This window comes from Lactuca virosa, chromosome 6, assembly GCF_052849685.1.
Source record: "Lactuca virosa cultivar CGN04683 chromosome 6, Lactuca_virosa_CGN04683_v6, whole genome shotgun sequence".
In the NCBI taxonomy this organism is placed as follows: Eukaryota; Viridiplantae; Streptophyta; class Magnoliopsida; order Asterales; family Asteraceae; genus Lactuca; species Lactuca virosa.
In genome coordinates this window covers 64,264,802-64,292,675 of record NC_136431.1, presented here as the reverse complement: position 1 = coordinate 64,292,675, position 27,874 = coordinate 64,264,802, and the positions used below count along the sequence as shown (strand labels likewise).

At 35.1% G+C, this 27,874-nt stretch overlaps 2 protein-coding genes across 2 annotated transcripts; both read left to right on the top strand.

Moving 5' to 3' along the window:
- The first annotated feature begins 3,580 nt into the window (after positions 1 to 3,580).
- On the top strand, positions 3,581 to 6,110 carry LOC145121013 (aluminum-activated malate transporter 8-like). The gene is made up of 6 exons (XM_079056800.1): positions 3,581 to 3,889; positions 4,153 to 4,293; positions 4,408 to 4,680; positions 4,780 to 4,877; positions 5,380 to 5,523; positions 5,626 to 6,110. Exons 1-6 carry the CDS (start codon positions 3,598 to 3,600, stop codon positions 6,079 to 6,081), a joined length of 1,404 nt encoding a protein of 467 aa, XP_078912926.1. The 5' UTR covers positions 3,581 to 3,597; the 3' UTR covers positions 6,082 to 6,110.
- Positions 6,111 to 8,744: 2,634 nt separating this feature from the next.
- LOC145121599 (uncharacterized) lies at positions 8,745 to 9,236 on the top strand. Its single transcript, XM_079057318.1, has one exon. It carries the CDS (start codon positions 8,745 to 8,747, stop codon positions 9,234 to 9,236), a length of 492 nt encoding a protein of 163 aa, XP_078913444.1.
- Positions 9,237 to 27,874: the final 18,638 nt, after the last annotated feature.

Below are 27,874 nucleotides of genomic sequence, written 5' to 3'. Positions count from 1 at the left end.
GGTCCAAAATACCATATGTTTTTAGATTTTCAAAGGTTAAATTATTTGATTCATGTGAGGGATCTAAATGTAAGTGCCACAATAATTTATGAGTATTTATTAAGGTTGTCGATATAATGATATTAGGTTCCAATTTCCAAGCAAGTTAGGAAACAAAAGTCTAGGTCTATATAAAGAGACTATGAAAATTAAAACTTTCATTTTTTTTTTTCGAACGGCAAGCTGGCATTAACAGAAAACTAGCCAGTGGCTAGGAGGTACAAAACTTTGAAAGGAAAAACAGACAAGAAAAAGGAAACAAAACAAACAATACAGACGGAGAATTGGCTACATTCTAGTGTAACATTCAAGAACGGGATCACAACACCAGTCAACCCACCTCAGGGGTACACCCTTTCTTTTCCTCGCATTAAACCAGAACACGGACATAGATTGTACCTCATAAGCCAGCACCTAGTGAGATTTAACACCTGAGGAGTGTGCCTTCAAGTTCTGAAAACTCCAAACCACCCACAGAAATACTAACATGATACCTTCGTGGATGCTTGGCAGCCTCTAATTATATTTATTTTTGAAAAAATTAGCATTGCACCTTTGAATGAAAATATAGTCGTATCATCTTGATATTGTTTATGATAGTTATGAAGTTTGTTTTAGTAGATACTTAGTAGAGAATAAAGACATGTAACATCCCACAGTTATGCACAAGAAAGTTGCACACATGAAGATTACAATTTGATATCAATATATATATATATATATATATATATATATATATATATATATATATTCCAACAATATTTAAAAGGTACAACACATTGTTGTAGGTCGAATAGATTGTGGCACCGTTCAAGGTATTTCTGTAAGTCCTCGAAATGGAATAATGACGGACAAGATTTTTATCCAAAAATTAATTGGCCGTGTATTAGCAGATGATATATATATATATATATATATATATATATATATATATATATATATATATATATATATATATATATATATTCGCGAAGTATTGCTACTAAAAATCAAGATATTGGGGTTGGACTAGTCAGTAGATTCATAACTTTAAGAGCACAATCAATCTCTCTTCGAACCCCCTTTACTTTTAGGAGTACACCTTGGATTTGTCGATAAAAAAGATTTCGGTTATAATTTTCCGTGCGATGACCTAGGAAGAGGCGTTACTTGTGATATTTTGGCTTGGGACGCATTTTATTTGACAATTTTTTGGATATTAAATTACTCGAAATAATAAAATTTTGATTCCATACAAGATTTGTCAAACCACAAATTTTTGGTTTGGAAATCTTAGTTCTCCTCTCAAATTTATATATTTAGAATATGTTAGGTCATATAAATGAAACTTAATGATTTAATAAAAATAAAGTAAAAACCTAAAAGACCTTGATTTTTCTCATTCTAGACATTATTTAAATACTTCAATTGTAAACTTTTGCCTACTAAAAAACTTGAGTCTTTTCTTAGTTAAACTCGAGAAAAAATACACCTAAATTCAGTATTTAAATTCGAATCAAATTACTAGTAGATCTGTTAAAAGATACATGGTTTTTTATACGTTTATGATATTTTCAGTTTTAAGATATAATTAAAATCATACATTTACTCACCTAATTGTTTTATGCTAACAACTATTTGGGGTAGCCTTTGCTACCCCTCAAAGTTTTTGGTGTAGTGAAATTTTCGAGAAATTTTTCGCCATAATATAATTTTCCAACATGGTGTCTCTATAAATTATGTGTGCTACCTTTGATATTTTCTTCTGGGTCTGTCACTATGTAACATATTCTTAAATTATATCCAATTTTATATATTTAGCTAATAATAAAATATTTTAATAAATAAAGTTGACTTTTATTTTTTAATTTCGAACAAAACAAATACATTTTAAAGTAAACGAGTACAATAGAATTTATATGAGTAGGAAAAGGAAACACATAAGAAAGCTTGGGATAGAAAGTGAAAGAAACATAGACATAAGGTAGCAAATGAAAACTAAAGGTACTCAAAATAAATTTATGTGATTATAAAAGAGAAATATTGATTTTCAGTGGGTTAGTTACCAAATTGATGGCTACTTTGTGGATAGTAAAAAATATTACACTAATTTACGGGATATCATATGTAAATATGGCTAAATTTGTTTTTTATTTTATTTTATTTTATTTTTAATTTTGATTTTTAAAACTTACATTATATATAACATTTCATAGAAAAACTAATAGAAGTTGACTCTTATAAATATTAAATATTATAATGTGTATCATTTAAGCAAACTTTTAATAGAAAATTTATGATCATGTCAGATAAAATCAGCCCATTTTTTTAATTTTCCTGACTAATTAAAATTCTCAATGTCCACTGTCAGTTATAAATGTGATAACAAATGGAAGAAGAAGAGGCTGCCACTTATGAGTTATATACGACTATTTAATGATATTTGATATAACATTCTATTTATCTTTTATATTGAATAACAATAGTATTATTTTTGATCGGTTCTAGTGTGTTCTACAGAAGTTAATAAACTCATAACTTTATTATGTTTTTGTTTTTTATTTCCTCAATGTAGTTATTATTATTATTATTATTATTATTATTATTATATAAGTTGTGTTTGACGGTTCACAAATAGTTTATTTTTCTGAGTTTTTTAAACTATTATTTTAGTAAGCAAAAGATAGGCTTTTTTTTTTTTTTAAATACACCTTTAATTAGTTAAAAAAACAAATTTTTTAAAATATTTTTATTTCATTAGATATTTTGAGCTAACTTATCATTTATTTTTTTTACTAAATATCATGTTAGCTTATAAGTTAACAACTAGTTTTTTTAGTTAACAAATAGCTTTTCAGCTATCATCTAGGTTTTCAGATAGTACGTTAAATATAATCTTAATAATTTTTTATCATAAAATATAAATAAAATTAATTTTAGAACCCAAATTTTATTATCTTTAAAGGGTTTTTCATATATTTAAGCAATTCTTAACTTTTATATATATATATATATATATATATATATATATATATATATATATATATATATATATATATATATATATATATATATATATATGGCGTTAAATACTGAAAAAAAGTATAATTTCAACTGAATACATTTTTTTTTGCATTCCATTATACTTTGCCTAAATCAGTTTACCATTAATATTTTACAAGTAAATGCACATCTTTTCATTAAACAAAATTGTGAACATCTTATTAAAGAAATTCAAAAGGCAAAATCTGTACTTCCACTCACCACAAACAAAAAGAAGCCAGAACAGCTGGTTCATAATGTATATTATATAAAGGTAAAATTAAAAACCCAAATTACTAAAGATTTTAATTAACTTAGTGTTAAAGAATACAATAAAACTTTTATGGGTAGTTACTTTTATTCATGAATAATCAAAAGTAATAGCCACTTTTTACTATTTATATAAAATACATATTTTTATTATGATAAAATTTCAATTTCAATTAATTTCATTAGAATTCAACCTACTTATATATCAGTCCAACCTCATTTCACTTGATAAGCAATCTTTCATTTCCTCTTGATTATAGCATAGCCATGGAGAATGCTTCTTCACCTTCACCACCACAAAAGCCTACCACCCTTTTAACTTTCCCTAAAGCCTTAGCAACCTCTTCTTCAAAGATCAAACATGTCATAGTGGATTTTGCAATCAAAGCTAAGAACATAGGGGTAGATGACCCTAGAAGAATTGTGCACTCATTGAAGGTAGCATTAGCGATTACTCTTGTCTCAATGGTTTACTATCTCCAACCACTCTACAATGGAATGGGCGATGCTGGAATGTGGGCTATCTTAACTGTGGTTGTTGTTTTTGAATACACCGTAGGTGAGTAGTTTTTATTGTAATTTGATTTGTTTTTGAATAGGTAAACGATTTTATTAAAGAACTGGTAACAAAAAGTACAAAATATTACATATATGGATTCACTAACCAACTAAACATTCTTATCGGCTTTCGGTCTTTTACACGCATACACAATCCAAAAATAAGAACTATCAACATTGTAATTTAGTTAACGTAGCAAGTATTTACCAATATATTAAATTGTAAATGTTCCTATTTTTAAAATTTTGGTTCATTTTCACTAGGTGCGACTTTATGTAAAGGAATGAATAGAGGTCTCGCGACGCTACTAGCTGGTGCATTAGGCATCGGTGCTGAATCCTTTGCTAGCCTCTTCGGGACAACCGCTAAACCCATTGTTCTTGGTTGTCTTGTCTTCATATTAGGTAATATGCTTGTTTTAGCATGTTTGTTTGTATACATGCATGCATTAGATATATATACAACTTATAACTTTATTATATTTAATGTGAATTTTGATTTTTAAACTTATAATACAGTTGGTGCTGCCACCTTTTCAAGATTCATTCCCAACATTAAAAGAAGATACGATTATGGGGTTCTGATATTTATCCTGACTTTTAGCCTCGTATCTGTATCGGGTTATCGAGTTGAAAGAATCATAGAGCTTGCTCATAAGCGATTATCAACCATTCTTTTCGGTGGTGCAACTTGTATCATCATCTCCATGTGTGTTTGCCCAGTGTGGGCTGGTGAAGATCTTCATCAACTCATTGCTGAAAATTTGGAAAAGCTTGCAAATTTCCTAGAAGGTTCGGCAATTTACTTTATAAATGGTTAATTTTTTTAAGTTTCTTTTTATTTGTTATAAATACAATTCAATAGAACGCTAATTAACAGATGTTTTATAGGATTTGGAGGTGAATACTTCAGAATAACAGAAGGTGACAAACCATCGCTTGCATCTTATAAAAGCGTCCTTAATTCTAAAGCCACTGAGGAATCCCTGGTACTATATGCAATCTTTTTAGTTTTCTAATTAGAGGGGTAATTATAAAAATGGCTATGATATGATGATATGCTACTGAGGAATCCCTAGTCGTTTTTATAGATTAGAACAAAATAAACATAAATAAAAATTAACAAAATAAAATTTATCATCATTTTGGTGTAAGAGAATAGTATAGCACTAAATTTAATGTTATAATATTCATTTACCAAAAACTTGTTCAAAAAATAAAACGTTTGAAGAGGAATTTACACAGAAAAAATACAGTGAAAAATGAGATTTGGGACTCGGATATATGAAACAAAAGACACAACTAGCTCCAAAAAAATTTATATCCCTTTAGGTAAAGTAATCAAATTTTGCAATTTCTTTTAAAAAAGTAATGGTTTTTATTGTTTTTGAACAACATATGGTCATTAAATTCTGTGAGTAGCGTTCTTTTAAAATATGCTATATATGTATGTAGTAGATGAATAATTAATCAAAGTATATTTGTAAGCAGGCAAATTTCGCATGGTGGGAAGTAGGACATGGAAAATTTCGATTTCGTCATCCATGGAAACAATACCTGACGATCGGAGCATTGACACGACAATGTGCATACCATATTGAAGCTCTTAACGGATACCTCGATAAAAAAACTGAAGTATGAGAGATCTGTGTTTCATATATGCATATTACTTATACTAGTAAAAAGATTTCATTATGTCTTGCTTAGTTGCTCAATAATGTGTTAATGATGTTACAGGCTCCCTCAGAACTTCAGAAAACAATTAAAGAACCATGCATGAAGATGAGCTCTGAAGTAGGAAAGGCCATGAAAGAATTAGGGTTGTCGATAAAACTAATGATGCATCCTTCTGGTTCTGCATCTGCCATTCATATGGAAAGTTGCAAAAAGGCGAAAGAAGAACTCAATACGATATTACAAACTGTAATGGTGGGAGAACATGATATCAGTGAAACCATACCCGTTATCGCCGTCACTTCAATACTAGTTGACATCATAAAGCGCGTTGAAACAATTTCAGAGGCCATTGAAGAACTTGCTAAACAAGCCCACTTCAAAAAATCCAAGAATACTAAATTAGACAAAAAAGAAAAACCGAACTTTCCTAATGATGGTGGACCTCCAGATCCTGCTAATGGTGGAAAGAATAGAGAATCTGTCGCTATAACTGTTGCTAGTCTTAACAGAGGATGAAAACTCACAAGAAATGAAGATGGATAAAAGTAAAAGAGTAATTAGTGAACTAATATATATATATATATATATATATATATATATATATATATATATATATATATATAATATAATATAATGATTCCCGACTAATTTATATCATGTTGGGATGATGTATTGAGGACTAATGTACTAACATGAATTTTGTTAAAATTTTAATAAAAATATGTGTTAAATGGTAAACTGTTTCTATTTATATTATATAACCGTTATATTATTGTTATATAAATACATATAAAATCTATTGCTTCTACTTTAGCTTCTTGTAAGTACATGTTTTTTAATATATTATGCGGTTTTAAAAAAAAATTAAAAACAATCTATAAAATCTTGAAAAGGAAAAATATTTTGAGGTTTGCCTAAAACTCCATTAGAATAATAACCAGAGGAGCATATCATCGTATAGGGGTGTCCAACAATATCCGCTATCCGATATCCGTTCCGAAAATCCGAAAATCCGATCCGAAATTTATCCGAATTTTTGGATATCCGGAATTTCGGATATCCGAAACTCGGATATCCGAATTTTCGGATTCGGATACAGATACTGATTGTAGACATTTTCGGATATTTCAGATATCCGATATCCGAAATTTATTTATTTATCAAATAGATTATAATAGCCCCTCGTTTATGTTTTCATTCGTTTACTCTTTTAATCCCCTTAATCATTGTTATATAATAATTTTGTTATCTTTTTAGATGGAAGGATATTTTTCTATTTATTTCTTTGTTAATCTTTTGAAACCACGATATCAGTTTGTTTGCAAAATTATTTTCTAGTTTATATTCAAAGTTTTGTAACGTTAACTTAGTTTATTTGAAAAGTTAATTATTATCTTCAATTTATCTGCAAAGTAATAACTTACGAACAAGAAAGACTTATGTAGTCATTTTTCTTTTCTTAATATAATATTTGCATAGTGCATAGTTTATAAAATTAGCAGCTGCAATATGCAAGAAAGTATCTTTTGCTTATAAAGTCACTGTGAGGATGAATTAATATCAAATTACATAATGCTTCTCTTATTTATTTATTTTTATTAATTTTATTAGGAAGTCAATGGTGTGTTAATTTCTTTTCCAAAAGTAAACACAAAACATCAATGAAAGGAAATTCATATTTGCAAACCACGAATTTCGAATATCCGATTTAATATCCGAATCTGTATCCGAATTTTCGGATATCCGAAATTTCGGATACGAATTCAGATATCGAAAATATACTATCCGAATTTTCGGATACAGATACCAATTCGGATATCCGGTTTTGAACACTTCTAATCGTACTTGACAATTTGGTCCAAAATATTTTAGTGTTCCACGATTGATATTTTATATAGGTCCTTGTAACGGATAATGTGAGTTATCTAGATGATGCAGTTTACTACTTTTTAGTTTCGAATTAAATATAATAGAAGGTAAACAAAAGAATACTAATCTTTTTGATAAGATTTTTTTTTCTTTTGTGGGCTATGAATAAAAACCAAAAGTATAATGTTTATTATTTGATTATTATTATTTCTTCTATATAATTTGTTATTTTTATTTTAGAATATTGCTAATTAATAAAATTTCTTCATTCTAAAGAAAAAAAACATACTAGATCGCCATTTTAAGAAACTAGTTTTGGTGCTTTTGGATCGCATAAATATTAAAAGCTCAGGTTTCTACAAATGCAACCTTATATCCAAAAAGGGAAAAAATTTATATGCAACATTTTTCATTGCAAACATTCTGCTCTTCCTTTATTTTTACTTGTTTTCTAACTAACAGCCAATTTTATCATAAATAGCAACTAGGCTTCACAAAACAAAATACATAATAAAAAGTTCATCAAGTTAACTATGGACCTTTTAGCCAATCTAACCTACACATCTTAAATTTTGAACAAACAACTAGAAATCTTTGAAAATGAAATCATAAAGAACAGACTGAAACAAGGCTTCTGCATCTTCCCATCCCTGCAAGAGGATGTTATCTCGAAAATATAGTAAGAATTGCCAAATGGACCATTTTTTTCTTAGCCGGTTGTAAATAAAAACCATCCACCATTGAAAGAAAAGACATAAGGCCCATAGTCCGAGAGATGGAAACACCTCACTAAACACAACTCTTTTACCAGAGTGCTTGAACATAGCTTCTACTTGTTGCTAGCAAGATCCCGCCGAAACATTTTTATAATTCTGCAATTTGGGTTTAAGTCGGATTCACTTTGAGTTAATATCATTAAGTATAACAAAGTTTCAAAGTTGTATATACAACTTTTTTTTGAAACGGCAGATTTAAAGTCCAGAGGGTGCTTAGCGGGGAAGGTGGTGCGGGGCTCGGAACCGCAGCCGGAACACAACACTGGCGCTGCGGGGAAGGTGGTGCGGGATCGGAGTGGAGGCTACCTCGCCCCCTCTCTCTTCATTTCATTCGTCGAATTTTTTTTCTTTTTCTGATTTCCAACAGTAACATAAAGAAAAAACATTTTTCCTTTTTTTTTTCAATGGCTACAACAATAAATTTTTGAAAATTAATTTTTTTAATACATTTACCAATCTATAAACACCAAACAAACCTAACATAATTTTCACACTTATTTCTACATATTCTCTAAAAAAACTCACTCAACCACAATGTCGTCATCGTCATCTTCGTCATCCGATTCGAGGCCGCAAGAAGATGCATTATTTGTCGGTTCCGTTATGGAAAAAACAATGATGTATATCCGAAACCGACAATGTCAAAATTCATGTTCACGACCTCAGACAAGAAGACCTCTGTTGAGGAGAAATTGCAAAGCCATACACAATCGTTTTACAGAAGGCTATTTTGCAGATGATGCCATATACGTTGAAAAGTTTCAACGGTGGTTGCGGATGAGGAAAGAGTTATTTTTACATATCGTTGGCGATTTGGAAAGCCGATTTCCATATTTCCATTGGAAGCGGGATGCGAGACGCGAAAAAGGTTTTTCTCTAATTCAGAAATGCACAACCGCAATTCGGCAGTTAGCATACGACACGGGAGCAGATAAATGGGATGAGTATTTGAGGATGTCCAAGCATACCACACGAGATAATGCATACAAGTTCACGAAAGCTATTGCTTTGGTTTACGGGCAATGATATTTGCGCAAACCAACCATTAACAATGTCCACTAATTGTACACGGTGTATGAAAATAAGCATGAGTTCCTGAGAATGCTAGGTAGTATCGATTACATGCAATGGTCTTGGGCATGTGCCCAAACACATGGTGTGGTCAATACATGTGAGGCGATCATAGAGAGCCGACGGTTGTTCTAGAAGTAATCACATCACATAATCTTTGGATATGACATGCATTCTTTGATCCAGCTAGTGCAAACAACGACATCAATGTTCTAGACCAGTCACCGGTATTCAACGACATCTACCTTGGAAAGTCGCACGATGTACCGTTTGAAGCAAATGGGGTAACATATAAGCGCAAGTATTATCTTACTGACGAGATATATCCTACCTTATCTATTTTTATGAAATCGTTCACATGTCCGAACGACGAAAAAAGAAAAAAGTTTAAGCATGCATAAGAATCAGCTAGAAAGGATGTGGAGCAAACATTTGGTGTACTCAAAAGGCATTGAAAAGTACTGCAAGTCGGGGTACGGTCATATGAAGTGAAAAGGTTACAACACATAATGTATGAGTACATCATATTACATAATATGATTCTAGAAGATGAAAGAAGAACGATATGCTGATACGACGAAAGCGAAGTTTTGCCAAACGTCGAAGGAGTGGCTGTTGGTATGCAAGAGTATAGGGAAAATAGAAGATAAGTACATGATCGCGACATTCATCACTCCCTCCGTGCGAATTTGGTGAAACACATTTACAGGGCTCACATACAGCCCCAAACAAAGTATTTGCACGATGATTTGTTTGAAGAATCAGATGAAAAATTGGATATGTTCGTCGAAAACTCTGGTGAGGATTCAGATGACGATGACGAGGATGACGATGTCGAGGACGACGACTCGGATTGACACATTTGTTTTTCAAATTCGGATATTATGTAATTTCTAATTATGTTTTCTAGGTCGTTTTTTTTAAATCTAGGTTGTATTTTTTTAATCTTGGTTGTTTTCTATATTTTTTTAATCTTGATTCTTTTTTTTATCTACCTTTTAAAGTAATGAAGTATTTTTATTTTAATTAATTTTTAAGTTTATTAATCATTTTTAAGGAATTATATTTATTTTTTGAATTATAAAGCTGTTACATCCCAAAAATACAAATAAAAATATTGTTTTAAAATTCATTCCATTCATAAGCAACTGATACCAAAGTATTCAAAAGAGTCACATTGTATCATAATATCATAGTACAAATCCCAAAATCACTAAGTGCGGAAAAACATGGAGTGATGCGGTGCGATCAAGCCGGACTCTTCCCCTTCGAACTAGAAGTACCTGAAACATAAACTGAAAACTATAAGCACAAAGCTCAGTGAGTTCCCCCAACATACCACATACTAATCAAACATACTACACAAACATACTGAACAAACATAGTGCCAAGCATATCTTGGTGCTGGTCTGACCCTTCAGTCTATTTCAACCGGATACTGCCAAGCATATATGGGTGCTGGCCTACCCCCTTCGGTCTATCTCAACCGGATACTACCAAGCATATCTGGGTGCTGGCCTACCCCTTTGGTCTATTTCAACCGGATACCGGGTCTATTTCACCCCTACCACTACCACATAATATCATAACAGTAATCACCGAGTCATCATACAAATACACACATGACTGACAATTATCACAAAGGCAATCATCATGTTATAACATAACTAGTGGACCGGCCTCGGTGCCTTCGATCCACAACTACTGTGAAGGAAGACTCACCTCAGACTGTGGGTATCAAATCGCCCTCGGCGGATGACTCGCGAACTCCTCTCCCTATCGCACAAGCACAAAACCCTAATTAGAAGTTAGGTCACAATCTAACTCAATGTCTAAAATCCTAGTCCTTGACTTAAGGCAAAAAGGCTCCTTTACCTTTGCCTTATTGGGCCTCCTTCTCTCCAAGGCCCAAACCCACAAACCCCAAAAAGGCATCCAAGCCCACCATAGGGCCTTTATGGCCCAAGGACCCCAAACATGGCCTTAGGCCCAAAAAGGACTTGCTACACTCAGGTGGGCCTAAGGCCCAATATTCTCAAGTCTAAAGCCCAACACCAAACGAGCCTAAAATCTTCCAAGCCCATAGATCGCGTACGCGCGGCGTACTTGGCTTGTACGCCCAACGTACGCTGGTGTTGACCAAGGTCGAGGCGCTGACCCAGTACGCACGGATTACACTTGAGTACGCATGGCGTACTGCCCTGCCAACCCAAACTTAGCTCCATGTCTTAATCCCTTAAGACTTTACGTCCAAAACCTAGATCCAGACCCCTAGGAACGTCCTAATCCATAAAGTTGCAAACTTTATGCTTTTGCATGCAAGGATGGGGCGCAAAACATGAATCAAGTCCATATGCACACTTTGTTGGTCCCTAACACTTGCATGGTTGAGTCTTAACCTTCAAGATCCAATTTTTATGTCTCAAAACACCTCCAAGAGCTCAAAAGGACAACTCATATGATCTGAAGTTCCTCAACTCCAAGAATCCAAACTATGGGACCAAAAGATGACATTTTCTACCCTAAAACTAGATCTAAACATGCAATGGTCAAGGTTCAAGCTTTATACCTTCAATGGGTCAGAAATGGTGCCAAACTTCTGGATCTACAAGATCTTCCCACGTCCTTGCTTCTTCCCAAGCTCCCTTCTTCTTCAAAACTCTAAAGAATCACTAATATCCTCAAGGAAACTCACAAATGCACTAAAGGTGGCTTAGGGTTTGAGATTTTCACTTCAAGGGCGATAGAGGCTGAAAAGGTAAAGGACTTGGGGGACTTAAGGTCCTTAAATAGGGTACAAACCCTAAAAACTAGGGTTTGCTTCAGACATGAGTACGCCATGCGTACACCACGTACGCCCAATGTATGTGGTTAATGATCCGCGACCAAGTTGTGGCTAGTACATTAAGTGTACTCAATGAGTATGCCCCACGTACTAACCAAGGGACTAATATGAAAGGAATTTTACACTAGGGACCAAAAGGGAACTTACCAAAAACTTGGATGTTACAATTCTCCCCCATTTGAATCAGGCTTCATCCTCGAAGTCTGCTGCTCCAAATAACTCCAGGTAATGCTCCCTCATCTCATCCTCTGGCTCCCACGTCCACTTTGAACCTTGCGGTAGTGCCATTGCACCTTAACCAGATCGACAACCTTGTTCCACAAGGTTTTCGTCTTTCTGTCGAGGATCGCTACAGGTCTCTTAATGTAGTTCAGGCGGTCATCCACCTGAATGTCCTCCAACGGAACCACTATGGAATCATCGGCCAAACATTTTCGTAGCTGCGATACATGAAAGGTACTGTGAATCTGACTAAGGTCCTCCGGAAGGTCCAGTCGATACACCACCCTACCCACCCGTGCTATAACCCTGAAAGGACCAATAAACCTGGGGCCCAGCTTGCCCTGCTTCCCAAATCGAATGAAAGTTTTCCAAGGTGACACCTTCAGGAGAACCATATCCCCAAACTGAACTCCAAGTCTGATCGGCGCTTGTCGGCATAGCTTTTCTGTCGACTCTGAGTTGTCTGAAGTCTGCTACGAATCTGCTGAATCAACTCGGTCATCTTGAGTACCACCTCGGTACTCCCTATAACTCGATAACCGAACTCGCCCCAACATATCGGGGTCCTGCATTTCCTCCCATAGAGCATATCAAAAGGAGGTTGATCAATATTGGCGTGGTAGCTATTGTTATACGAGATTTCCGCTAATGGAAGATACGTATCCTAGCTACCACCAAAATCCAGAACACACGCCTGCAACATATCCTACAATGTCTGGATGGTCTGCTCGCTCTGACCATCCGTTTGCGGGTCAAAGGTCGTGCTGAAATGCAGACGAGTGCCAAGATCTTCGTGAAATCTCTTCCAAAATCTGGAACTAAACCGAACATCCGTGTCAGAAACCACATAAAACGGCACCCGATGTTGTGCCACGACCTCCCTAATGTATACCTCAGCCAGCTTCTCCGCATAGATACTCTCCTAGATCGGGATAAAATACGCGCTCTTGGTCAATCGATCCACGATGACCCAAATCGAATCGACACCGCGCGCAGTCCGATGCAACTTCGTAATGAAGTCCATAGTAATCTCTTCCCATTTCCAAACAAGAATATCCAACAGTTGTACCTTGCCGTGAGGTCGCTGATGCTCGGCCTTGACTTTCCTGCAAGTCAAATACCTCTCCACGTACCACGCTACATCCCGCATTATGAAGGGCCACCAATAATCAGGACGAAGATCCCTATACCTCTTCGTCGCCCCGGGATGAATGGAGAATCTCGATTTGTGCACCTCCTCCATTAGAACCTGACGCACACCACCGAAGTAAGGAACCCACACTCTCCGATGGAGAGTCAATAAACCTCGGCTATCATAATCGAAGGAAGCCACCTGACCCACAATGTGCTCACTCTTACGGTGCTCCTCCTTCATAGCCTCAACCTACGCCTCATGAATCCATTCCAAAAGCGGAGTAATCATTCTCATCCATAGACAAATATCCCTAATAGGAGTTGCGACTGCCTTGCAGCTAAGAGCATCGACCACCACATTGGCCTTCCCTGGATGGTAAAGGATCTCACAATCATAATCTTTCACCGCATCCAACCACCGACGTTGCCTCATGTTCAGATGTGGCTAATCCATCAAGTACCTCAAGCTCTTGTGATCCGTGTAGATAGTACAAAGTACCCAATAAAGCTAATGTCGCCAAATCTTGAGAGCGAAAACCACAGCCCCCAACTCCAAATCTTGCGTCGGATAGTTCGCCTCATGAGGCTCCAGCTGCCTTGAGGCGTAAGCAATAACATGACCTCTATGCATCAAAATCGCGCCCAATCCAGTGATAGACGTGGTACAATAGACCACAAAATCCTCAACACCCTCGGGCAGGGTCAAAATTGGCACCTCGCATAACCTCTGTCTTAGAGTCTCAAACGTTGCTTGCTGCTCAGGCCCCAAGAGAAAAGTGGCAGTCTTCTTTGTCAGTCGGGTCAGAGGGACTGCTATCTTGGAGAAATCCTGAATAAATCTCCGGTAATATCCCGTTAAACCAAGGAAACTCCGAATCTTAGATGGAGATTTTAGAACTTCCCACGTCATCACGGCCTCCACCTTGGTCGAATTGACCAGAATACCATTCTGGTTGAAAAGGTGCCCCAGAAACTGCACCTCGCGCAACCAGAACTTGCACTTAGAGAACTTCGCATATAGCCTCTCCCTCCCCCAGGGTCTCCAACATCTCTTGTTAGTGCTCCTTATGCTGCTCCTGGGTCTTGGAATAGACCAGGATGTCATCAATGAATACTATCACGGACCGATCCAACATCGGTCGACACACGCGGTTCATGAGGTCCATGAACGCGGCTGGAGCATTGGTGAGCCCGAAGGTCATCACCACGAACTGATAATGACCATAAAGAGTCCGGAAGGCCTTCTTCTGCACATCGTCCTCTCTCACCCTCATCTAATGATAACCCGAACACAGATCAATCTTGGAAAACCAAGACACACCCTGAAGTTGGTCAAACAAATCATCAATCCTCAAGAGTAGATAACGGTTCTTCACCGTTAGCTTATTCAACTCCCGATAGTCAATACACATCCGATGCGACCCATCCTTCTTCTTCACAAACAAGATTGGTGCACCACAAGGCGAACTACTCGGTCGGATAAATCCCTTTTCTAACAGCTCATGTAACTGTGTAGACAACTCCTGCATCTCTGGTGGAGCTAATTGATATGGTTCTTTGGCTATCAGAGCCGCACCAGGAACCAAATCAATCCAGAGCTCCACCTGCTTCTCCGGAGGCACCCCAGGTTAATCCTTCGGAAACACATCCAGGTACTCTCGCACCACCGGCATATCATCAACCGACGCCCTGCCCTGTTCCCGGGTATCCATAACATAGGCAACGAACCCAAAACAACCCTGATGTAGATAGAGTCTGTGTTGGGTTTTAGTTCAAAAATTAGTTTCAAAAACTACAAAGATTGGCAAATGGAAGACTTTATTTTAGAACATAAGATAACTATTTTATACCCACCATGGATCTTTTTGCATGTTATAGAAAGATTAAACACCAACCATAGAAATGATGAAGAAATAACAACCTTTGTTATTCTTTGGATCATCTTGGGAGGCTTGGAAGTTGATGAAGAATGTGGAACCTTTGAGACACCAACAATGACTCAACTTGATGTAGATGCTAGTCCATAAACTATTAAACCCTTAAGCTTTAAGTTCATAACCAATATGAACTTAAATAGGGCATGCAAAAGCATGTAATCTTCAAAGCTCTTAACTAATTAAGAGAGAATGAGAGGGAGATGATTATTTTCGACCACTTGCATCAAGAAGAAAGAGTGAGTGCAAGCCTCATCTTTTATATGCATAAAGTGATTTTATGGACCATAAGTCCTTAACACTTTAAGACAATAATATCTCCTAAATCCTACTTGCTCACATACCTTTAAAGCATGGTTTCTTTCCCTTTAAATAATAAAAAACCCATCACTAGCATGCATGCAAGCATGCTCATGGTTTTGATGATTAAAAAGGAAGCAAAACTTGGAAATTTTTATAAACTCTTTTATAAAATATAAACCTTAACCTTTTGGTAAAAGACAAAAAGTCCTCTTGGTCCAAAATGTTGTACATGACTTAATAAATCATACCATATGATATATTATGCTACCTGCTAATGAAAATTATTATTTCCATGAAATTAATAATTTCCAATTTAATTATAAGAGTTTATTGAATATTTATTTAAAATCAATTTCTAATAAATAATCAATTATATCAAGTTGTTGTTAGTGTGACTCATTAGTGTAATATGTTAATTAGCATTATCACTTTAATATGACTCTTGAGCATACTAGACATTTCAATCTCCCACTTGCGCAAGACTCATATTAGACTGATATAGACAGTGGTGAACGTTTAGCAATATTTCACTGCCCCCAACAACATACGACTTTGTGCCATTCTATCAACGCCCAATTCCCAAAAAGCTCAAAGCTACAATTGGTGTATAAGGTAATTTTATCAGCTATCCCTTTGCTACAAACATCATGTTGAACATGAGATACGGATCACGATCAATCTCATTAGTTGTTCAACTTTTGGTAAGGCGCCTTAGATGTCTAACTCTCAACACATAAGATGAATAAATCCCATCTTGACTACATAAGCCTCTTTCATAGTTCATACCATACCTGAAAATGGCTTTTATAACTGCCCGGTAAGGAACAACATTTGACCATATCAAAGCATAGTACTCCCTACACTTAAGTCCCACTATGTATCTCAGGTGTTAAGGATACAAAGATAGTACCTTTTAATCAAGTATCATTCATGATAGCGATCCATGAGATGATTGTTGGATTAATGTCTAAGTCCATAACTATATTTGGTATGTACTTGACCCGACCCGGCATGGTCCATTTGGGTTGCACTTCACCGGCACAATTTATATGGATAGTCTTTTGAGAATAGTATATTTATGATTTATATTAATATATTATAAGTTCTAATATATTAATATGGAATCATATTATTTAATTAGTATTGATCAAGAATTAATTTAGAATTAATTAAGTGATCAAAAAGAACTAATTAAATATGGACTCTTATATATATGGAATGGGCCAAGTTCATTTAGGTTGGGCTAAGCTTTCATGGATGGTCCATGGAGCTTTTAACCCATGGATCCTATGTAAATGAATGGTCATGGGTATTAGGGTTTACATGGATGTAACCCTAATCCTCCATAATATATAAAGGGGTCCTTGGCTCACAAAATTGACACAAGTGTGTGAAAATAAGAGTGGGCCGATTTTCGTGTGCATACCTATTCTCTCAAGTTCTTCCAAGGTGTTTTGGTGATTTCTGATTCCATTTGAGGCTTCCACACTATTGGGGCTAAGCTCTTAAAGCTTGAAGACATCAAGCTACATCAAAAGGTATGTCATCTAACTAGAACTTTGTAGTATAGGTGCTTCATAATATGCTAGTTAGGATGAAACCTTGGAATAGTTAATATTTGCATGTATAATAGAGAAAACATAGATCCAAGGTTTATAGGGTTGCATGTACACCATAGGAGTGTTAGAATGTTCAAAACCCAACAATGATCCTGATGTGGGTCAGTTCAATACTAGTTCTCTGACAAGTATCTATGAAACTTGGTTACAACCACTTGCCTACTTTCATCTAGTGAGATTCAACCAATCCAATTCACATTAGTCTTACTTTATAATTGCTCCCACAATTATAACCGACTATGAACCTTTAGAATAATAACATTATTCATGGATTAAACATGTTAATATGGAACACAACAAGTATTAATGTGATGAGTATATCCCAATATATCATAACATTATCTAATAGTTGTTGTTATAATGTTCCAATATCCAAATACTAAATCCAAATAAAAAACCCATTTCTAGAATAATAAAGTCTATAACTGAAGTGTGACCATTCATACTTAGTTCAAAAGAATGACTTTATCAATGGATCTGACAAAATTTAATTTGTGTGAATCTATGAATACTATAATCTCCATACTTAACTTTACTCTAAGTATAGTTAAATATCTTGGAGAATATGATTGGTGTTCTTTCTTGACATAGAGTGTCTTAGCTTGATTAAGTATACTCTCGAAGTCAAAAAGATTTCTATGTGATCCTTGAATGGCAGAAATCAACATAGTTTTTCAATAATCCCATTCTTCCAATCATATTTGAATTCAACTTCTAAAGTAGTGTATTCTTATTTTGTAGTAGATTGTTTCATTATGTTTTCCTTGGACCTCATTCCAACAAGACTTACCCTTCATTCTTTAATGAAGTCAAAATCCAATTATAATTCATAATTGTTTATATCTGTTTAGAAATTAACATCTTGTGTAGCTCTTTCCATAAAGATCCTTTCTAAAATGATTGTCTCATATACATTCTCTTAGTTCTTCTAAACTACTCTTAGAATGCTCTCTTAGTCATCTAGTGACTTAACCATGCATTCAATTAGTATCATATGGCATGCTTACAACATGATCAAATACCATGTCCTATGCATAATATGGCTTACATGATGAATTCTTTTTCCAAAAAAATAGAATATAAATCATTTCATCTATTCAAGCCTATGAGCTATGTACTTTTGAGGCTAGCTCAAAATGGTGCCATATGACAATGCCAAGAATTCTCCAAAAGAATATTGTGTCTTGATCCCTTTCAAGATATTGCCAATATATGTATAAGGACATGAAAATTTTAACATTCATTCTATCTATCCCTTATAGATTTTACATTCCAAGAATGTATCTTCTTCTTCCTAAGTCTTTCATTTTAGAAACACTTTCCGAGTCAAGGTGAAAACGACCTTGCCTAGTCAGAATGTAACTTCAAATGATTAAGTATGTCTCATTCATACAAGATTAGGAATTTCATTAGAAGCTTGCTTTCTACTAACTTAGCTTTCACAAGAATAAGAGACCCTATTCTAGGCGAGTTTACATATAACAATCTAAGCCACATTTAGAGTATTATATACACAAATATGTATTTAGTAGATTTTAGGTTTAGAAGCTTTAGTCCAACATCGACTTCAAATCTATAAAAATTAAGTAAGATGAGGATGGAGCCTTTCTATACTAAATATTATAAAGTGTTTAATCTACTTAGTAGTTGGTATTTGTACTGAAGATACATTTAATAGTGATTGAAGTATTATCCCAAAAAGATTAAAGGAGAATATTTCTACCGATTAGAAAGTAAATCATACAAAGTAAGATTTAATTCATCCTTTTTATCATTAAGGCCTAAGATGGTTCTTACCGGTTTGTATCTCAACTTTGGAAACCTTCAACAAAGATTTCACAATTATGCTTTACCACGTAATAATATAATTAAAACTACTATAGTTGTTAATAAAGTTGATTTGGTATCTTGTGCTTAATCTCAGACATTCATCAGAAAGGAAGTCATACACCAAAGTGTATAGTTCCTTAATTATTTTCTCTACACCTTAGTGAAAATTAGGAATCCGTTACATATAAATAAGGTTCACATATGTCAAATAAAATACATTATTTGCCTTCAAAGTTCCCTTTCTTGAAGTTGGAATATGTGAATGACATTTATATAATAAAGATAACAATGTCAAAGATGAGTTTGATTTAAAACAAGTTTAAGTCAAAAGTGCTTGTATATAGAACTTGATTTTATTTATAAAATGTTGATATTTACTCTATAATTCTCTTAAGAGATCTAGTCTCATAAATAGAAGTTAATCATATCAGAATATGAATATTATCGTTATGAAAAACGATTGAGTAAATTATCAAACATTTGAATAAAATAACTGAGACATAAATTTAGACATGCTAAGTAAAAACGTACATTGTTCCAAAACAAATATTGTTTTACATTACATGTAACTTATGTTCTAAGCATAAATAATAAACTAAACTCCGAAAGTGTAGTTCCAACTTGGTTGTGCTCAGATGGTTACTCTTTATTAAATATCTTCAAGTCATTTACAAATATTAGATTAACATTTAAGTATCAGGTACCTAAGTGTTATATGAAAAGTATGAGTTATATCTAGTAGATACTAGAAGTGCTAGTCTTTCCAGACTTTCTTTCCAAATAAGAGGAGTAAATCCTCTTCCAATGTCCAGTTTCTTCACAAAAGAAACAAGATCCATATATGTGGGCTTTAGTAGATTTCTTGGGCTTAAAGGTGTTCAGTCCACAAAACATGGGCCTCCTGGATCATACAAGGTGATTCTTAAATAAAATATCAATGTATTTATTGGAATATTGCTTGACCTGTTATATCATCAGATATATGTTTAAATTATCCAAGACTTTCTAGAAGTCATGAATACCTATTCCTAACTTGATGTTAGAAGCATCTTTAGCATCATAGTGATGCATTTACTAGGTATCATGTTCAGGTTTAATTGCTCAAAGGAAATAGTTTAGGACTATGACCTTTAAGTGTATACAATTTCATATCTCTTACGAGATTGTCTATTAAGACATGAACCCATCCATTCAAGTTGTATCTATTGAATGTTATTGTTTCATTAGGTCATTAAAGAAAATGACAATTCATGATAATGAGAATGGATTATTTAACTACAAAATTTTAACAAAATTCATTTATTATTTTCAATATATAATCTTCAATAATTAATACCCTTTTAGTTTCCAAAAACATTAATTATCAAAGTCTAGGATCCAAGTTGCAAAACACATAAATGGTTAGGTATCCTTTATCCCATTCATTTGAATTCAACCCGATAGATATCGATTATCAATTATATCTTTTTGTATACTTCCTAGATTTAGGGGATCTCTAATAACAAATTTAATTAGACATGTTTGATCCCATCTATGCCTCAGACCTCTCTTGCTTAGGTATCCTTTATCACAAAAGATTTCTGATCAAATCGTTCAATTTGAAAAACTTGTGTAATCAGCCTATAAATTGGTTATAGAAATCGCGAAGACACCCCCGACCATCAAAACATAACACTAAGTAGTTAGGTATCTTTTATCTCACTAGTGCATACAAGAGATGTGCGATTGTTCTTCAAAAGGATTGCATAGATTTGAGGTTTGTAAAAAAAAGGGTCTTTATATGTCTTATAATTCTAGTTTAAAAACATACGATATCATGTTTATTAAATGCATATAATAAACCATGATATCAATTTTCAAAAGAAAATCACTTTTAAAGGTTCTATATAAAAAGCTAGTTTTTATATATAATTTGACGCAATTCAATTTTAATAACCGGTATTAAGTTTGAGTGCATTTGAACCTTTTATATCTTTAATAAAACTTCATTTTATTACTTATTTATTTGGAGTTTGTATAAGTTACAAAAACCACCATTTTAAAACTTATAATGAAGTATTTCAAAATTTGTCGTTATTAATGATTTTATAAAACCGAGTTTTATTTTTAAAATAATAACTTGTTACATCTTATGTCCAATTTTGAAAACTCAAACTCCATGTGATGTTTATTTAGTCCAAAATTATTTTAGCATGTGAAAAACTAATTTATCAACCACACATAATATTTGCATAAAATAAACAACATAAACATGCATGAAAAGATATGTGCATAAACATAACCAACTAATGACATTTTTTTGTGAGCCAACACAAAAAATGTCAAGTCCATTCCTAAAGGGACATTTACGGGGACCAAAAATCTTCTTGTAATGTTGTTGTAGAAGCTTCCACTTGAGTAAACATCCATTGCTTGCAAAAGATTTGAAGAACTTATTTAAGGAAAAATCTGCTGCATTCATGACACTTTCACAAAGTGTCATCTTTCTGTTCAGCACTTGTTCAGCACATGTGTAGCATTCATGACACTTTTCAGAAAGTGTCATCTTTCTGCCCAGCACATGATGAACTCGAAAATTGCCTTTTTGTCTTCAAAAAATGGCTCAAACTTCAATTCTTGTTCCATGTTTGTACAACTAAATTATTTCTAAAAACTATTTTATTACCTTACAAAAATAAACAAGAAAAACTAATCTATTTAATTATTACATACCGTATAAATAAATAAATTATTAAAACCATTTTTATAATAAAAACAACAAACACAACAACACAACAATCATAATGGTCATTGGCTAGTTTATGCACATTATACACATGAACATATACATAAAACAACCGTTGTTTTTCTAAGACAACTTTAAATGACAACAGATGCATGAAACTTTTTTCACATAAAATAACAAAAATAAAGTTGTCATAAAAAATATGTATGAACTTATTTTTATACAAAAACAAGTTATCCATATTCTCCAAAAACTAAGATTTCTAAAAATCAAAAAATGTAACCAAACTTGCAAAGTGGCTCTTGATACCAATTGTTGGGTTTTAGTTCAAAAATTATATTCAAAAACTACAAAGACTGGCAAACAGAAGACTTTATTTTAGAACAAAACATAAACATTTTATACTCACCAAGGATCTTCTTGCAAGTTATAGAAAGATTAAACACCAACCACTGAAAGGATGAAGAAATAACAACCTTTTTTGTTCTTTGGATCCTCTTGGGGGGCTTGGAAGTTGCTGAAGAATGTCGAACCTTTGAGACACCAACAATGACTCAACTTGATGTAGATGCTAGTCCATACACTCTTAAACCCTTAAGGTTTAAGTTCATAACCAATATGAACGTAAAGAGGGCATGTAAAAGCAAGTAACCTTCAAAGCTATTAACTAATTAAGAGAGAATGAGAGGGAGAGGATTATTTTCGGCCACTTGCATCAAGAAGCAAGAGTGAGTGAAAGCCTCATCTTTTATATGCATAAAGTGATTTTATGGACCATAATTCCTTAACACTTTAAGAAAATAATGTCTCCAAAAGCCTACTTGTCTCCCATACCTTTAAAGCATGGTTTCTTTCCCTTTAAATAATCAAAAACCCATCACTAGCATGCATGCAAGCATGCTCACGGTTTTGATGATTAAAAACAAGTCAAACTTGGCACTTTTTATAAACTCTTTTATAAAATATAAACCTTAATGTTTTAGTAAAAGACAAAAAGTCCTTTTGGTCCAAAATATTGTACATGACTTTATAAATCATACCATATGATATATGACTTTATAAATCATACCATATGATATATTATGTTACTTGCTAATGAAAATTATTATTTCCATGAAATAAATAATTTCCAATTTAATTATAAGAGTTTATTGAATATTTATTAAAATAAATTTCTAATAAATAATCAATTATATCAAGTTGTTGTTAGTGTGAACCATTAGTATCATATGTTAATTAGAAATATCACTTTAATATGACTATTAAGCATACTAGACCTTTCAGTCTGGCCCTATCGGCTGGGCATAGGGCCACCCCGCGCTGAGCGCCCTCTCCATGGACCATCAATTCTCCCCCACTTGGGGTACGAACACGTACCAGCTAGCACTCACAATCAATCATAGCCCCATTGGGGGTCAACCAATCCATCCCCACTATAGCCTTGTTCCCGCGCAGAGGAATTAGAACCAAGCCAATCGGATACCGCTCGCTAAGCATCCCCAGAACACAATCCCGATGAACTCTCGATGCCTGGACGGATCAATCATCCACAATCTCAACCTCTAATGGATGATCTTGCTTACTCGGATATCCGGCAAACCTCTTGCTGAGCGCAAGAGATACGGAAGATTGGGTAGCCCCAGAATCAAATAATACCAAAGCAGGGATACCATTTACAAGGAACGATCCTAAAACAAAACACATAAAAGATATAAGCAACAAAACTAACATAAATAAAGAGTTAAGGAGAAGAGACATACCCATCACCACATCTGGTGCAGCATGCGCCTCCTCGGCGGTCAACTGAAAAGCCCGACTCCTCACCAGAGGAGCATCCGCCTTGCCCTGGCGGCCATCCGTGATTCGTAGGGTCACAGGAGATGGTGCTACCGCTGGTCCTCCTAATGCTAAACCCGGGAAATTGGCCTTCTTGTGGCCCCTGTGATTGCAATGAAAGCAAATCAGTTATGATGTCTGTGTAGTGGTGATAGAAGCAGTACAATCGTTGCTAAAGTGCCCTGACTTGCTGCACTTGTAGCAGCCCGAACCACCTGCCCTGCAAACCCCGTCATGCACCCTACCACATTTGCCATAGCAGCTCCGACCCTGCTAGCCCTTCAACCTAGAGTCGTAATCCTTGGGTTTCTTCGCTGAAACCCCAACTATCTGCCTAGACTCTGCCTTCCTCTTCCCTATGTGCTCCAGATCAATCTCTCGCTCCTATACCCTGACTATCATATCATCCAGTGTCGGACAGGCATAAAATCTAATGAACTCCCTAATGTCGGATCTCAACATATCATGGTATCAGGTCTTCCTTATCTCCTCATCAGCTACATACTAGGGTACCAACAACACCCTCTCTCTGAACTTGGCGGTGATCTCCGCCACAGTCTTAGTCGTCTGCCTCATATCAAGAAACTCTCTGGCTAGTTGTTGCACCTCAACAACCGTTGCAAAGTCTTCTTGGAAACTTGATCACAAAGTCTGACCAGGTCATGGCCTCAATAGCCGGGGATCCCATGGCATAGCCGACCTCCTCCCACCAATCCCGGGCTCGCTCCCTTAAACACCTTGCTGCGAAATTGACCTTCGACCCCTCGGGGCAGAAGCTCGTCATCTGAGCACACTCGATGTTGGCTGTCCAACGCCTGGCTGCGATGGGGTCCATAACCCCAAAGAAATCTGGTGCCCCACATCCCTTTAAATCCTTGAAGGAGAGTGTGTGGGCCCCCGACTGGCTAGCGGCCAGATCGGCCCTGAAGATCCGCAGACGATCCTCCATCAACTCCATGATATCTTCCTTGATCGACCCGAACATCACATGGGGCGCATCGAGGATGCCTCTCATAATCTCAGATGTAATGAACTCTCGCAAACCCTCATTAATTGGTTCAGAGCCCGTACCCGAACCAGATCCAGATCCTGAACCTCTCGCTCCAAGTCACCCGTCCTAACTAATACGCTCTCAAACTATAAGGTGTCCTACGCACCAAAAATCTCATAGGGACTCCCTTCCCCACCCCTCTCTGCTATCAACTGTAGAAGGAACTGTAGTGGTGTTGATTATAATGGCATGTGCGGAACTAGAAAAGATCTAGTGAATCATCATACAAAATCAAGAACACATGAAGTAAATAAATCTGGGTTCATTAGTATTGATAGAAAGAGTACAAATGGGTCTTTTAATTTCTCTCTCTAAACTAATGCTCTCAAAGTGTTCATTACATAAAATGAGTGTCACTCACTTCCTTATAAAGGAAAGACAACTCATTACACACATACAAAGAAGTAAGCCCACACGACATCCAAGAGTGACTTTGCACCCTAACATTCTCCCCCTCAAAGTTAGAATTGGATTTCCCGGCTTCAATATCCAATGAGCTCGCGCGATCAAGACCAAACTCCCCCTCGAAGTAACATCGGTCTTCAAATCCGCAAATGAATACCCGAAGCTTGGAAAACCCACTCTTCATTTTCCCCCTTTTTATAATCAAAAAATGATTATAAAACCCATTAAGGGTGAGAAGCGCCCGGGGAATGAACTTCACAATACTCCCCCTTGATGTGTGCGAAAAATGAATCACCGAAAAACTTGCACGGAAAAACAATCACGAAAAAGCCTCAAAAAAAATTTCAATTTGTGAAATTTTTTGACTTTTGGGTGAGAGTTGCAAGATTTTCCAAAATCCGGGTAAAAAGTGTTAATTTCTGAATTCTGCAGGCACCCGTTGCGCCAAAAACAGTCGAAGATGCGAAACACTCCCCCATTTGCGAAACTGGGCATAAAGTGTAAGTTTGCACCAACTGCAGGGACCAGAAATGAAAATTCTTCAATTTCTCAGCTTTGTTACCCCTATTTCGAAATTGGGTATTTGCTGCAAAAAATTCGAAACTGCAGGGACTCATTTTGAAAGTTCTTCTCCTTGTCACTCAAAATGTCGAAAATTAGTCCTTATTTCGAAATGGGTGTAAACTGTCAAATCTTCGAAAGTTTAAGAGTAAGTTTCGAAACTTTTTGGTTTCTTCTCCAATTATTGTTGCACTTTCGAAACTAGACCATTTAAGCCATATCTTCGAAACTTCAGGGACCAATTTCGAAACTTTATGTTTTCTTCTTCACTTCGTTACCCAGTGACGAAAAAAACTTCACGATCAAAAATCTTCGCCCTTCCCGGTCAAAAATGTTCGTTAGTTGATACCCGATTCTCACAACCAAACTTTCGAAACTTATTAACCCAATTCATCAAAACCTTCGAAATTAAGATACCAAAATCCAAACCTTCGATTGTTCATCTCGTTCAATTAACAGTCGAGTGTTTATTGAAAACCAAGGCTTCTTTAACAAAGCCATCGCTGTTAATCAAAAACCATCGACATCACAATCTTCGCTATTACGATTAGAAGCCTTCGACCATTCTTAGTTCGTTTCCATTCATACCACTATCAATCGAACAAAAATCAACTACAATCAGTTTGAGACCTTCGCTTTCACGACATCAACCCAATTTATTGATATGACTCGACGTTTACTCAACTAATAACCAGCATCCCTTTCGATTCGTTATCAATCCATCTATTAACAAACATCGATTTCTTGACTCCATTCTTCTCACGTCGACATAAACCAACGATTCCTTATTCATCTTCAATTCGACACTCAAAGACAATTTGACTTATCAAAACCTAAACCCATCTGTTCGTCCATTGACCCTAATCGGCATCAATCGAACTCGCACAAATCAACCTTGTGAACTTAAACAACGAACCAAATCAACCCTTCGAATATTGACTCCAAAATCAAATTTTGGCAATCGGTTCGTCAATCTAGCCATCGTCAGCCACCTGTTAAACAATCGACCAAGAATTCCTTCCAAAATCGACATCAACACTCATCAAAAATTGTAGTCGATTTCGAATACAAACTTATATCCCAGTTCGTGTTCAACTATTCTATCCTTGACCCAGATTGATACCTTCATTCAAAACTTCTTCAAGAACACTGATATTGACTCCACAAAGTCAACTCAAATAGAAATTGAAATTCATCGGCCTTCGAAATCAATAACAAATCATCAATCCAACCATTCGAAATCAATCCAATAACTGCAAACAATACTCACAACAAAACTCGTTTGATTTTCTAATTCATTTCCAGTTCATCAATATAAAACCAAACTCGACCATTTGTCATTAACGAAACTGCAAACCCAATACGATACCATTGTAATCAACATGCGAGTCTGATTTGAGAACTAGATTGCTTATGAATCCAGTCAACATCCACAGTGAGAGATCGAATTCATCAACAAACAAGCAGTCGAACACAAACTTTGAATGAACTTTGTTTTTAACCTTTTATCAACTGGGCTTCGAATGGTGGGTAATGATGAACAGTAAACAGATCAATAATAATGGGCTCAATCAATGTAAATTGGACTTGATAAAAATTGTATGATTTTGGGCTAAGTAATTGGATTATATGATGATTGAACGAAAATGATTTTGATTTTGCTTTGAGCTTGATCTATGGAAGAAAATAGATTGGATCTACAATTGGGCTTGAAACGAATTCGATCCAACCGAGACAAAATGATCAAAAATGAAAAACGCGAAATATGAATCAAAATCATGGATGTTTTGGAATCCATTTGAGAATTTGAGATACCTTTTTGACGAATCGAGTTCGATTTTCAACGAATGAATCAAATTTAGAAGATCTTGGTTCTTTTGTTGGAATGAGAAAATCTCCAATTTGAACATTGTACCCCCCACGATGCGTGATGTACAACTCGTTCTTCGTGTTTTTGAACGATCCAATAACATCTTCATAAGAACCACCAACACTTTTGGGTTTTGACTTCAAATTCAATGCAACATTTGAAGATTGTTGCTTTGGAACCCAAATTTGCTTAACAACAACACTTGATGATTTTTTTGAGTAAACCCGTTTGTTTTTGTGTTTAATCTTCTTCTTCTTT

Bases quoted from the DNA above. Each gene is read 5' to 3' on its own strand.
- LOC145121013 (XM_079056800.1), top strand. From the start codon at position 3,598: ATGGAGAATGCTTCTTCACCTTCACCACCACAAAAGCCTACCACCCTT. The intron at 4,294-4,407 runs GTAATATGCTTG...CTTATAATACAG, and splicing joins TTGTCTTGTCTTCATATTAG to TTGGTGCTGCCACCTTTTCA. The intron at 4,681-4,779 runs GTTCGGCAATTT...GATGTTTTATAG, and splicing joins GCTTGCAAATTTCCTAGAAG to GATTTGGAGGTGAATACTTC.
- LOC145121599 (XM_079057318.1), top strand. From the start codon at position 8,745: ATGTCGTCATCGTCATCTTCGTCATCCGATTCGAGGCCGCAAGAAGAT.